Raw genomic sequence first — 14,424 nt, forward strand, 5'->3', positions numbered from 1 at the left:
CCTTATCAGTCACGAAGAAAAACAGCCACCAAAAATCATTTTAGGCGTTTGGTTTAGGTTTGCAGTGTGACAGTTCAGATAAATGAGAAGTGAACAGGTCTTGGTTGACTGGTTATCATACAATACACATGCTTTTTTTTTCAGCTTCTCAATAATTTTTTAAGTAGTTTTCTCTCTACAAGAATGTGACCAAGATCCTTTTTTCCCCACTGAACAATTCAGTGGCAGGAATAATGTCTCCTATCTTTTATTTGGGCAAGAGTTGTCATGACTGTGCAGTTTTGTATTTGGTAGGGCTTTAAAATAGAAAGATTATAATAACTGCCTAAATTAGTCTCCTTTTTAATAATAAAATATCTTAGTTTTTAATTACTGATATTAGAATTAGAATCCAAATCTTTTTTGTGAATAAGAGGTCTTAAAATAAAAATGTGTATCTTTATCAACYCTTGAACCAGAACTGCTCCTTTTTCATCACAGAGTATAAGAATAATGTCTACTCTTCATCCAGTTTCCTTAAGACGCCTGTCCCGTTCCAGACCCCACCAACACATCCAACACTTAGGACCATATTGAAATGAAGCTTTCCCCATTAGCTCCCTGCAGCATGCCACTGATCCCAGTAAGAATAACAAATCTGTCTCCTCCCACACTTTGTCATCCACTCACTTCAAATGTAACCCAAACAACTCCCACCCTCCTCTAATTTCCACCTTCAAGCCAGGGAGGATATTACCAGACCACACAGCTTGGGCCCCTTCAAACCTAAAGCGCAGCACTTACTTCCCTAATGCAGAAAAAAAAAGTTAATTAGAAGTAGAGATGGGGACAAACTAAATGGGGCGTCTGTGACGGGGATTAGCACACTCCCCACGCAGCGCCACACAACAGATCTTATTGTCTGTCCTTCATTTTAGCCTAATCCCGCCCTGTTTCCATCATTCTCCATCTTTGAAAAGAACAGGAAATGGAAGTGAGCCCCCTTTAGATGAGGGATGTGCATGTGTAATTGGCAGCAGTGACACCGTGGTCAAGAGCAAGCCGTTAGCTGTAAAATAACAAAAAATAAAATAAAACTCATTTACTTATAGCGTGTCTTTTAAAAAAGTAATTCTAACACTCCAAAGTGTAACCTTCACATAACTCAGAGACAACAAAACATTTTCTTTTTCTTTTTAATTTTACATTTTCCAAAAATGTGGTGTGGCAATCTAAAATTTATTGTGCAGGCCAAATGCAGGTTTTAAACTAAAAAACTGAAACTTGTCAATAATTAACTTAAGAAAATTTTGCTCAAAAATGGTCTAAAATCAACAAAATTAGTGTTGACTGTTGTTCACTTCACAAATTATGGTTACTAGTTGTTTCAGCTGCACAAAATATGATTACCATTTACCTTTACCTTAAATTTTTACATTTAAGTACAGCCAACTATGCTACAGCTCATCTAGCTGGCCTCCAGCTCATTCTAGTTAGCTAGATCAGCTAATCTAGCTTGACTCTATGGACATTTATTAGGTCATCAGGTCAGTCAGCTAGCCTTTAGTTCAAACAGTAGCATTCACCTCAATTAGCTCATGTTTAGTCGTCTTTAGCTCAYTTTTCTTGACCTCATACTTTAAAATTTAGCTTTCAGCTGATTAATTTTGCATTCTTCTTGTCTTTCTTGCATCAGCTGATCTAGAAAGCCTTTAGCTCATTTAGCTAGCCTTCAGCTTCAACTCTTTTCAGCAGATTTCATTACTCATTCACTCAACATTCACTGCATTGTTGCTTAAAAATGCTATTTCTGAAAGGATTACCAATAGTTGCGGTTCCCTAAAACATGTTTATATAAAAAGGTTTAATATAAAAAAATAAAATAAACAAACTACTTTCCAGATTATATGAAACTTTTACAACTTCCACTCATATTGTTGCAACCTAGTTTATCTGATCGACTTTTACAATTGTATAAGACAAAAAACAACACATTTCTTCACACTGTTTAAAAATGGGAAGAGAGACCATTTAAGTTTTGCTGTGTTGTGAGTTAAAAAGTAAAAAAAAAAAAAATGAATAGATGGACCTAATATGGGCTGTTCAAAGAGAGACTCCCTTATTACCACGTACATCCTTTAATTCTGCTGTAACCTGTCAGAATAAAACCCATTTATAAAGTCAGTTTCGTTACCGCTGAAAAGCAGCTGCTCTTCCAGCTAGCTTTGCTTCGCTCGAGCTTTTTCTGTCTGCATTTTTATCACGAGTGACGTTATTCAGCCGACTCTGTGGATACATTATGCACACGTCTATTTCACGATGTGAGTTAATGACAGTAAGTGAGCAGTAAATCCATTAAACTGTAAATTCCCGTAACATTAGCTGACAACAAGACGCTGACACGAGCTGTATGAACGCAATGATAGTGAGGTTTATGACCACAGAAGAAGAAAACAAACAGCAGAAGTACCGAGCGGGCTATTGTTCCTCACCTGAGCGAAACAGCACGGAGTACACATCCTGCCTGGACGAAATCTGATGTATCCTTTTCGAAGTAAGACGAGCTACGGGTTTTCTTTGTTGTTTTCGTCCTCCTCGATATTAAATCACCAACAGCAGTTAAAACTATCGAGCCACTCGGTCCGCCGTGCTGCCTCCCGCCGCTGCTCCTGCTGCTATGCTCTCCTCCTCCTCCTTATCTCCTCCCACCGCACATCCCGACCCCGACACGCAGCTCCCTCCCGTCAGAAAGGTCATAAAATACTCCTTACAAGGGAGGGCAAAAAAAAGAAAGAATTTGACTCTTTTGGGTTTTCTTTTCAACCTGACACTTAAAACTATCAGAACCCAGTTTTAATATTTTTAAAGCACACAAAAGCAAAAGAAGGCTCGTGGGCCAGAAGCGGCCCGAGCCATCTCAATCTGGTCCTCATAAGGTTTTAGCATTTGTTGAAATCATTCCTGTGAGTTTTCATTTCTGCATGTTGGGAAGTGACATTTATGACCATGTGGATTAAATCTTGAAGACAATGCACGGTGACACAAATGTTGTATGTTGCAGAATCTGCTAGAGCTCAGATTTCCTGGAGGTCACTCCCAGCTATAATTTTATCTCAGTGTCTGTAAAACTAATTGTAGTTGTTTCAGTGTTTTCTAATGTTAATTTTCTGAAGTAGTCATAACCAAACGTTAATCACCCAATTGACTACAATGGTTCAGATATGTTGACGACACCTGGGTTAAAATTAAAGCCCAGGAAGTCCAACATTTCACTGATCACATCAACTCTGTGGATGTATAAATTAAGTTCACACGAGAGGATGTAAAAAATGGCAGGTTGGCGTTCCTGGATTGCGATGTCTCGGTTTCGGATGGAGGACGGTTGGAAACTGGCGTGTATCGTAAGCCCACCCACACAGACCAATATTTGCGTTTTGACTCCCACCACCCACTGGAACACAAGTTAGGAGTGATCAGGACTCTGTACCACAGAGCAGACAGTGTCCCTACAAACCCAGGAGCCAGGGAGAAAGAGAAATCACACACATGACAGGCCCTGGAGCAGTGTGGTTATCCTGACTGGGCTTTCTTGAAAGCAGACAGGAAACACAGACAGGATTCCATGCAACCTTCAGGTGAAAATGAAGACCACAAACCCAGACCCAAACCAGTGGTTATTCCGTATGTTGCGGGTGTTTTGGAGAAACTGAGACGTTTATTTTCTAAACATGATGTCCCAGTGGCTTTTAAACCCCAAAACACATTACGGCAAAGGCTAGTTCACCCCAAAGATCCGGTGCCCCGGCACAAACAGAGCAATRTTGTATATGCTGTTAAGTGCCAGGAGGACTGCGACCAGTTATACATCGGGGAAACAAAGCAGCCACTGTTCAAAAGAATGTCCCAACACAGACGAGCTAATTCTAATGGCCAGAACTCTGCAGTTTTCACTCATTTACAGGCCAGCGGTCACTCTTTCAGAGATGAGGATGTTCTCATTCTTGATAGAGAGGAACGTTGGTTTGAGAGAGGAGTAAAAGAAGCCATTTTTGTAAAGAAAGACTGTCCATCATTAAACAGAGGTGGAGGCCTCCGTTTTCAGTTGTCCCCCTCCTACAGTGCTGCCATTGGCAGTATCACTCCACCCCCTGTTAACAATAGGTGTTAATTAGGTGTGAACGATAGCCATGTGGTGTGAGTATCAGTCACCTGGAGGCAGGACTCAAAAGCCTGAATTTTGCCTGAAACTCTCAGACTGAAGAAGTCTCTTGGAGAAGAGAAGAAACGTTTCATTGAAGAAGAACCCGTCCAGAAGACCTATACAATTTTTTTTCCTTTTGATTTTTTACCTGGATTACTGAGATGCATCAGGACGTTACAGGAATTAGTTTTAACAGACAACATATGCAAAATAAAACGTGATGTAATGAAAGCAGGGTTTTAGTGATGACTCTTGAAGGACAGGGTTTGGCTGATGATGATAAACAAAGAATAATGTGCTGGTAGCTCAGTGGTCTGTGGTTGCAACAGGAAGGACATTCGAATGTAAAAACAGTTGCCAAACTTTCACACGAGTTTCGCTCGCTGTGGCAACCCTGAAGAAGCTGAGCAACCAAAAAAAACAAACATACAATTTAACAATCTATAAAAATGTAACAATCAGGCAGCATACTGTGCTCATTTTAAAAATTTCATTCAACCCCGTTAACTAAATCAACATGGGCCATGATATAAAAAAAGCTGCCTAGCTGTAGTTTTAAGTCACATCATGTGTTTCTCTTTACGTTTCTTCTTTTAATAAGTTAGGTTTTATGTTTCAGAAAGCTTCTTGAGGTTTTTGTTGGTTGAAGCGTCCTCAGAAACTCTTAAGCTATTTCCAAGAAAAATCATTTAGACAAAAAGGGAAAACACCTAATTTCTTCCTGATCAGTTCATTTATCTGGTTTTTAGATGTGTGTTTCAGTGTCACTGAGTTCATCATCTGCTGATTTTTGACATAGCCTGAGCTGATAATGCTGCCACTGCAGCTCTGTCAGAACGGTCATATGATTCATTCACTCTTTCAGTCGGCCATTATTCAGCTGGCATTCAAAGTCAGAGCTCTATTGTGGGCATTTATAAATAGACATGAGTTTGACTGGAGAGACTTTTTCTAAAGAAAATGAACAGTTTATGGCTTTTTTCTGAGATTTTAGGTAGTAACTCATATTTGGGACTTTTGTCACTTATCTTAAAGCAAATCCACATATCACAATAAACTTTCAACAGTAAACACAACATATGAATGTACTCTGGAACAAGATAAGCAGACTTTYATGAAGGACACATCTTTTCCCTCCATCAAAATCTTCTGTAATCTGATTTTGTCTGAGAACAGAGCAGCACTGAGCATCAGGATCCTGTCTGGTGAAACTGCTGATTCATATTAGAGAACTATCAGTGAAGAGAAATATGTCAGTATTTACTCAGATTTACCCAAAACTAGTGACGAGTTTATACCCGTTTCTAAATATTATTCACTTCAATAAATCACATATATTCACGGTGCCYGAAACTGCAAACCACAACTCAAAATTTAATAAATGCATTTAACATTTATTGGCAATTCATGTAAAAAAAAAAAAACATAAAAAATAATAACTTTTATGACACAGTTCTGCCTTGATAGTTTGGTTGTTTTTTCCAAAACTCAAATAAATAAAAATAATCCAACAGGATCACAGAGTTTAGAATCAACGATGACGCGGACATAATGGCACACTGSATATCTGGAGCTAACCTCGGGTAACTCTTGTCTACAACTTCTAAAAAGTCTTAAAGTGAACCACATCTGAGCCGGCCTCCTTTGACTTTGGACCTTCTTTGGTTCCAGCGGTGTTTCCTCTRTTATGAAGATTGTTGTTTCCTCTGGTTTATTCCATCCTATCTGGTCAGAAAATGAGCTTCTTCTTCATTACAGCTGAAAATATACAAACAGGAGTTGTTAGAGACGTTTAAAACTATTACATTTAATACAGACGAACAAGAAGTCTCATGAAAATCTCTGCAGTGTYGTACAGAACATAGCCAAACCCAAACATTTTCCAAACCACAGAGAGGCCGGAGAAGCTTTGAACCTCCCAGGAACATCAAGGCTCTACTTTACTAAGTCTTCCCTCCRCCCACTGAACTGTGCTTGCATTTTCCCTTTAAGTATATTTTGAATTTCTAACTTGAGCGTTAAATGCAGGCCAACRCCCACTAAATTGCTAGGTTTAGTGTAGAGGTGCGTTTGATTTATATGTTCAGTATGCAGACCATGAGAACCTGAAGTTCATTAAATACAGATTCGGACTGGAATTCCAACCCTGATGATGATTCCTGTTGTTTCTGCTCATATTTGAACAAATTACCCAACACATTGCTGAGTAACTTAAATACAGACCCAATGAACAAACTGTTGTCAGGTTTTTAGTGAGTAAAGACAGGTTTAGATGGAAAATAAAACATGAGGCAGTAAGTTATTTATTACTCGTTTCCAGGCCTTCTATTTTCCTCTTTTGTCCAACTGTTTCCTTTTCCCTCAAAGCCTCAGCCGAGCAGTTTGGTCGCGGGAGTTGTGGACCGGGGGTAGGACCTGGTCGATTACTGAAGTACCTCATTTTTAGAGCCTGGGAAAACAAAATATAATGTGGTCAACATGACACCTGCAGAAAGATACTACTATATAAAACCACACAGACATTAATTTTAAAGAGTACTTTTTTATTTATTCTTAGTGGGTTTACGTAACTGAGGCAAAGTTGGTAACTTTTAAAACCAGATGTTTTAATCATGGTTTGATTTCGGCCCCTTATCTTCAGTGATGGGAAAACCTGATACTTCAGCATATTAAGAGATTACGGACAATATTATACTTGCAAATTTGTGGCAACACTTTAAAGAAGGGCTTTTTCTATTCTTACATGACTATCTCCAGCACACAAAGCAAGTCCATTAAAACATGGTATTATGAGTTCAGAGTAAAACAATTTAAATGGCCCACACAAAACCCTGACCTCAAACCCCACTGAGCACCTTTGGGAAGAACTAGGACAGAGGTTACGAGCCAGACTTTCTTTTCTGACGTCAGAGAATGACGTCAGAAATGGGCTACAGCATGAATGAACACAAGTCCCCACAGAGACACTTCAAAGTCCTGTGAAAAGCCTTCTAAGAGTGTGGATGTTGTTACAGCTGCAAAGAAGGACCAACTCCATACAGTTCAGGTGGCCAAATATAGTGCATATCAAACATTTGTAATGTGCAAAAAAATGATGCTCCCAATAAAATAAAGAAAAGAGACCGAGTAAAAATATCTTTGACATCTTCCCAGTCACATGATGTGTTGTACAGTATGTACATCCTAAAATTGGTTTTGTAAAGTCTTAACTGGATGTGCAAAATAATCTGATTAAAACGTTTTTCCTGTAAAGAAAAACTCAATTTCACAGCCATCAATCAAATCTTAGTGCAGACATGCTGTACTCTAAAGTAAACAAGGTTTTTAAGGGATCCATGATTAGTTGTAACATTAGACTTTATCTGATAAACATACATTTTAACTGTAAAATAAAGACTGTAAAAATAATGTAGGCTGTTTAGTTTTTATAATTTTTAAATTAAAGTTAAAAAAATTATTACACGCGTGGGGTCATTTTATTTACACACAAAGCATTCTGGGTAAATGATTACGTGGATAGGTCCTCAGTGCGAGGCTATATCCACCCTGAAGGTTAATCTTGGACAATATCTGATGATCGGCTCTTTTAAATGAAACCAGAGAGCGTTGACAGAGAGGAGAAGGTAGAAATGACTCAGCCTGTAACTGAAAATATGGATGGATGACCTCAGTTTAGCTTGTTTGTTTGTTGCGCTAGCGCTGCGCTAATACATATAAGGCAATATAGCGTCGGCGCTAGCACAAAGGCTAACAGGCTAAGCTGAGGTTCTTCTTCCATGAAGCAGCTCTGTTGTCCTCCATCATATTTTCAGTTACAGGCTGAGTCATTTCTACCTTCTCCTCTCTGTCAACGCTCTCTGGTTTCATTTMAAAGAGTCRATCRTCAGATATTGTYCAAGATTAACCTTCAGGGTGGATATAGCTCGCTCACACCGAGGACCTATCCATGTCATCATTTACCCAGAATGCTTTGCGTGTAAACAAAATGGCTCAGTCCATGTTAAAATATATTTTTAAAAATGATAAAAACTGAACATTCTACAGTATTTTTACAGTCTTTATTTTACAGTTAAAACATATGTTTATCAAATAAAGTCTAATGTTACAACTAATCAGGGATCCCTTTAAATACATTTCTCTTAATAAAATTAACACACCAAAAATAATGACAGCTATTTTGCTTTAGTGCCATATACCTGTGTGGCGGTGGTCCTCGTCGAAGGATTGAAAGTAAAGAGGCCCTGTAGCAGCTCAAGCAAATCATCACCAGCTGCACTAAATATATGTTCCAGAGGCGTGCCGGGAAATATTTTAAAGCACACATAGTCGGGTAGACTAGTCATTCCCTGCAAAGAGATAAAATAATTACGATAATCCTCACATCTCAGCTAAATAAAGAGAACTTCACCAGATAAACAGAAACCAACAGGCCATGATTCTTCTGTAGGTGTTCCTAAAGCCTCGAAAATTTTGGTCAGCTGGTCGAGATCCGAGTCTCCAGCAAGAAATGGTATCTACAGCGAAGGAAACAATTAGAATTTAACTTTAAATAAGAGCATCAAACCACAATGTTAAATTCTGTTTGAAGTGAGTTTTATGTACCCGAAGTAACAATTCAGCCAAGATACAGCCCACAGCCCACATGTCAACACCCACATTGTACATTCTGGCACCAAACAGGAGCTCAGGAGAGCGATACCACCTAGAAGAGATGGATAAACAAGCACAGTCAAAAATTACTACCATCCGGATTAGGAGGTAAAAAATGGGCCTTTGGAGAGGGGTAAAAAAAATAAAATAAAAGTACTGTGAAACTCAAATAAAAGCAGCTCTGACCTTGTAACAACTTGATGTGTGTAGACTCTGTTGGGGCTGCCAAAAGCTTTGGCCAAACCAAAATCAGCCAACTTCAACACTCCGTTCCCATCTAACAGCAAATTATTGGGTTTCAAATCCTGGATATAAAAACRCAACAAATTATCCATCATGAATATCATTTGTGCACAAGTCACATACGTCTGAGTGATGCTTCGGTGCTTTTACCCTGTGTAGGACCCAGTGTTGGTGCATGTACTCTAATCCTTGTAGAGTCATGAGGATGTAGGCTTTAATGTTGGCTGGAGTCAAGACTAGGCTGGTGTCTTTGATAATAACCTATAAAAACAACACAAACAACAAAAGATTTAAAGCCTGAAGCAAAAGCTGGATATTTTATAAAAATGATCTTTCACAAAAGTTTAGGCAGAACAAACTAGCGTCCTTCTGAGCAGAAAACAAAACAATAACTAAAYTGAAGAACTAGAAGAGGAAAGTGAACAGAAACAGTTTCATATACCTGAATACCCACAAGAATACTTACATTTGCTCTGGAAACACTTGGAAGTGTTAAATATAAGATGCTGTTACTTGAAACGGCATGCATAACTCACGATAAAACAAAAGTAAACATGCAACCTGAAATAGGTTTGCACCTTTAGTGGAAAAGATGAGCCTCATATTTCACCCTCATGTCTCTGCTGACCGCCGCCTGACAGCCACTAGTGGCATAAATGCATTCCAAGAGCCAAGACAAGAGTGCTATTGATTTTTTTAAAGCATGTCTATCTTGGTCATTGCTCTGTTAAAGTCTAATACATTAGTGGTGGACATCTATCTGGAACCTTGCATGCAAAAAAGTGAGAGATGGAAATGAAAAATTAAAAGTCCCAGTTCATGCCAGCTTTAATTAGCTCATCTTAACTTCTCTTGCTTGCTACTCTTGTCATCTGATCTCTTTTCCCCCTTTCCTTCACTTATAAACCTTCAAATAAAATCAGTCACAAATGTCACATTTACCAGACTTGTTTAACGTTCAGGTGTTCTTTCCTTATTGCCAATAAGTCTGAATAACTGATAATAACCAGCGACGCATTTCTAGTGGTTCACATGTGACAAATAACATCACATACTTTTACAAAGTTTTTGAATAACTCGTGTTTTTTTATTCCCTCAACCAAAAAGCGGGGGCCTCATGTATCAGCAGTGCATACGCACAAAAAGCTTGCGTACACGCTTTTCCACACACAAGTATCACGATTGAAATGAATGTAGAAATGTGCGCAGCCCCATGCCAACTTCACGGCTGGCGTACGCACATTTCTGTGGTTCTGGTTCCATTGGTGATTTGGGGAAACAGTTAATGATGTGAAAATGATTATTGTTCACATCAAACACACATGATTAACAATTAATACATCCACATCCACAGATAAAGGACGTACACAGTTGTGACAAAAATACCTTAACAAGGACAGACTGAAGGACATAATAAATGGCGTAACAGCAGAGCGCTTCTTTATACACAGAGAGGATTATCTGGTCCACGATGACGACGGGCTCATCAGCCATTTTCAGCTCCTAAGAATAATCTTTTTGAATCTGTGATTGAAGCTGTGGTGCTCTGAGAGCGCAACACAGCAAGGAGGAGCCGCACTGTGACAGTGACTCGTTTCTTCATATCAAATATTAAATAAACAAAGATCTTTGATCTACCAAACATCTGAGCTCCTCTGTGTTTACAGTAATTATTTTAAGAAACTTGTGCGCAAAGTTAATATTTCCAGGCTTAGAATGGGATGGCTGTGTCGGGTGCGCACCCAGTAACAGCAGCATCATGCACRCACACACAGACAGACACACAATCACTCGTTCTTTGCGTGGCAAAAATATTTTACTATTATTTTTACTTATAATTTTTTCTCACTCACAGTATGTTTAATTCATTTTCCTGAATCTAGAAATAATTTCTGATCGTGCAGGGATCACACAAATATGTCCGTTACACACGCAGGAAATAATTTGCATCTATATAAGGCATGTCAAGGGAGGTGTCTTCTCACGTGCACTCAGTTCCACATTGATTGGGATGTACAAATGAAATGTGCGTGTATTCCAGCGTATGCACGGTTTGATACATCTGGATTTGTTTGACCATACGCTACATTTCAGTAAGAAATACAAGCAAATCTTTGCACATGAGGCCCCTAGTTCATCATTGAAACTGCAGATAATATGAATATGACTCTATCAAGGCTATTTATGAATAAATAAATTAGATTAATTTAGTTTTCAAGTAGAAAAAAACTTATTTACATTGATGTTTATTATATAGTTCAATGTATAGAAATGTATACCATAAGTACAGAGCAGATAAAAATCATTTTATTGCAATAGACATTGAAACAAAGATTTCAGTTTTATATTATGTATAAACTATTTAACATAGATCAAAGGCAAATAAAAAAGCTGTGTATAAGCTTATTTTATTGTGTGCATCCAGTGTGAATTGTGCAACCAAATAAACCAAAAATAATAAGAAAATCAGTCGCATCAAAAAGAGGCAAAACTCACCTCCAGGTCTGTTTCCATGTAATCAAACACCAGACTGATGTTTGATTTATGTCCAAAGGCATCCAACAGCTGCAAGACAAATAAATATTAAACAGAAATGTTGCCACTAAAAAAAAAAAAAAAACACTTATAACATAAAATATGTTTTTTCTCTAAACCTATAACAAAAAGTACTAAATGAAGACACGAATAAATCAATGTTTATCTACCCCAATGATGTTTGGATGATGCAGCTCCTGTAGCAGCTTGATTTCTCTCAGAGCAGTCCGATTCACACCTAAAAGTGAACGCAAATACATGGACAAAACTGTAATATGTGGCTAACACATGGGGAGCACAAAACTGGCATATCGTACCATCCTTAGCCTCTGTTCTGTGGCCAACTTTTATCTGAAAAAAAAAAACAAACAAACAAACAAACAATAGAAATACAAGTTCTGTGCTAAAAACTTCAGAAATGATAATAAAATAAAGGTACACTTTTTAATTATACCTTTTTAATGGCAACTATTGTGTCATTAAGTTTGTCCCTGGCCTTGTACACTGTGGCAAACTAAAGAGAAAAGACAAAGGARGTGGATAACGTTCAAACCCAGCATCATGCAGCTGCAGCAGATGGGCTTTGTTGACATTAGCCACCTGCTAACGCTTGTGCTCTGTCTGCTTATCAGAAAAACAAACAAAACAKCCTAAAAACTAACAAAACCGACAGCGAGAACACAAAATATTAAAACATATCACCGCCTACCTGACCCTCTCCGAGAAAGTCCAGCTTCTCGTATCGTTTCGCTCTGCTTTTAACATCTAGCGCCATGTTAGCTAACAACCGGCTGCGTGAACAGGTACTTCCGGTTTTGTTAAAGGTCCGCTGATACGGCTTCCGGGTTAATGGAGGCTTTAAAACTGATCAACTGCGYCACCTACCGGTTTGTTTTGTCTATTGATGAGTGGAGGTTTACTGTACTGGACCAGATTGCCTTGAACTACATACAGGTGTTTGATTTAAATTACAATGAAATTATGTAATCTGCTGAATCATAAACCTAATTGTAATACATTTAAATGTAGAGATGATTATGCATAGCCTACAGACACATGTTTTAAAAATGTTTTCCGTAATGATTTTATTGCATATTTTTCTAGTGTTTTCTTGTCTGGCTGTGTTTACAGCTTGTTCGTATTTTCCTAATTACAAGTAGTAGTTTGCCAATATACATTACATAACTCAAAATGAGCCAGATGTCAAAATTAAAGTCAGGTCTAAGTCAATATTTCATGAAAGAAGTCTAATTCATGTTTCCTGTTTGTCAACAGACTCCTCCAATGTCCCAATCAAAATGCACTGATTTAATTATGGATTTCACTGTTAAAACTATTTCAAGATTTCATCATAGAGATATGGTTACATTCCTGTCAAATCATCCAGTTAAATACTGTTGATGAAACGTGATGAGCCTGCTTTTACTGTCAGATCACTGAGGACATGTTTCTGTCATGGAGCACTTTCTAATGACAACCTTTTTTTTCTGAACAAATCTAATTCTAAAATTCATTATCAAAAATAACCACCTGGATTTAAATAAGTGCTATGCTGGGGTTGCTGCAGTTGGTTAGGTCTAGGTTCAGCAACAGTATGTGCTCAAATAATGAGGTCAGCTGACTACCTGAATATACTGAATGACCAGGTTATTCCATCAGTGGATTTTTTATTTATTTATTTTTTATTTTTTGCAATATGCACGGGCATATTCCAAGATGACAGTGCCAGGATTCATCAGGCTGGAATTGTGAAAGAGTGGTTCAGGGAACATGAGACATCATTTTCACACATGGATTGGCTCCACAGAGTCCATTGAGAATCTCTGGGATGTGCTGGAGAAGGCTTTGTGCAGCGGTCAGACGTCTACCATCATCAATGCAAGGTCTTGGTGAAAAATTAATGCAACACTGGATGGAAATCAATCTTGTGACTTTGTAGAATCTCAKCCAAACTATGCCACAGTGAGTGTGTGCCGTCATCAAAGCTAAAGGTGATCCAGTAAAATATTAGTGTGACCTATTATTTGGTGGCGGCTTTTTTTTTGGTCAGGCAGTGAATATATTTTATACATATACTGTATGTGTGTGTGTGTGTGCGTGCATGCATGTGTGTGTGTGTGTGTGTGTTTCACTCAATCATCTATGTAAAACACTTTTTATGTGTTTTGACCTAATTTGAAATTCTGAATCATTCAAGGTTACAGGAGCAAAGATTACGTCTCTGGGAGTACTAAATTTTACAATTCTAATTTAAAAAAAATCACTTTCTGGTATGTAAAATAGAGTGCTAGAAAAGCAGGACTATGTTATTTCAACAGTTTTCTCAGTAGGCTACATTCTGAAAAGGAAAGTCCTTTGTTGAGAATAGTGGGTCTTTTTGTTGTAGTTTTATTAATTAAAACTTTTAATAAAGTAAATGCATTTCATGGAATGCATTGTATTCATTCAAACACAAATCTAATCTTGAACTATAAGTCTTGACTGAAAGTTTATTTTTCTGTATTATCCAATATTTTTTAGCCGTGGTGCAATAAGCATAGTGATATTCCTGGCAGTTTGCCTATTTCCCTTTTGTTTTTTCTCGCACCCGTTTTTTGACATCGGTCCTTGGGGAGTCCGTTCTGTCAGTTAGGAAGTTTTTGTGATCCGTGCACCACTGAGCACATCTCTACAGCCCATCTCCATTCACTGTAAGATACCATCACATCCCACAGGATTAGGCATGGCTCCTTTGACCCCACTTGTCTCCTGCCACACACACACACACACACACACACACACACACACACACACACACACACACACACACACACACA

At 38.2% G+C, this 14,424-nt stretch overlaps 2 protein-coding genes across 3 annotated transcripts in view; both read right to left on the reverse strand.

The window, feature by feature from the left end:
- The window catches only part of serinc5 (serine incorporator 5), an 18,859-nt gene extending 16,190 nt beyond the window's left edge, over positions 1-2,669 (reverse strand). The window contains exon 1 of one of the 2 annotated variants that reach the window (XM_014031000.1): positions 2,472-2,667. In XM_014031000.1, the coding sequence (XP_013886454.1) occupies positions 2,472-2,498 (27 nt within the window). In that variant the 5' untranslated portion in view covers positions 2,499-2,667. Of the gene's footprint in view, positions 1-2,471 lie in introns of both variants that reach the window. The other variant, XM_014031001.1, reaches the window with a different exon arrangement.
- A 2,884-nt stretch (positions 2,670-5,553) lies between these two features.
- On the reverse strand, positions 5,554-12,424 carry cdk7 (cyclin-dependent kinase 7). Its single transcript, XM_014031002.1, has 12 exons — positions 12,318-12,424; positions 12,063-12,122; positions 11,926-11,959; positions 11,779-11,846; positions 11,570-11,638; positions 9,224-9,334; positions 9,017-9,135; positions 8,783-8,882; positions 8,608-8,694; positions 8,377-8,526; positions 6,491-6,629; positions 5,554-5,938 (listed from the first exon to the last, which is right to left on the reverse strand). The coding sequence occupies exons 1-12, from the start codon at positions 12,381-12,383 to the stop codon at positions 5,910-5,912; spliced, it is 1,032 nt and encodes a 343-aa protein (XP_013886456.1). The 5' UTR covers positions 12,384-12,424; the 3' UTR covers positions 5,554-5,909.
- Positions 12,425-14,424: the final 2,000 nt, after the last annotated feature.

Source organism: Austrofundulus limnaeus, unplaced genomic scaffold (assembly GCF_001266775.1).
Source record: "Austrofundulus limnaeus strain Quisiro unplaced genomic scaffold, Austrofundulus_limnaeus-1.0 Scaffold1158, whole genome shotgun sequence".
NCBI lineage: Eukaryota > Metazoa > Chordata > Actinopteri > Cyprinodontiformes > Rivulidae > Austrofundulus > Austrofundulus limnaeus.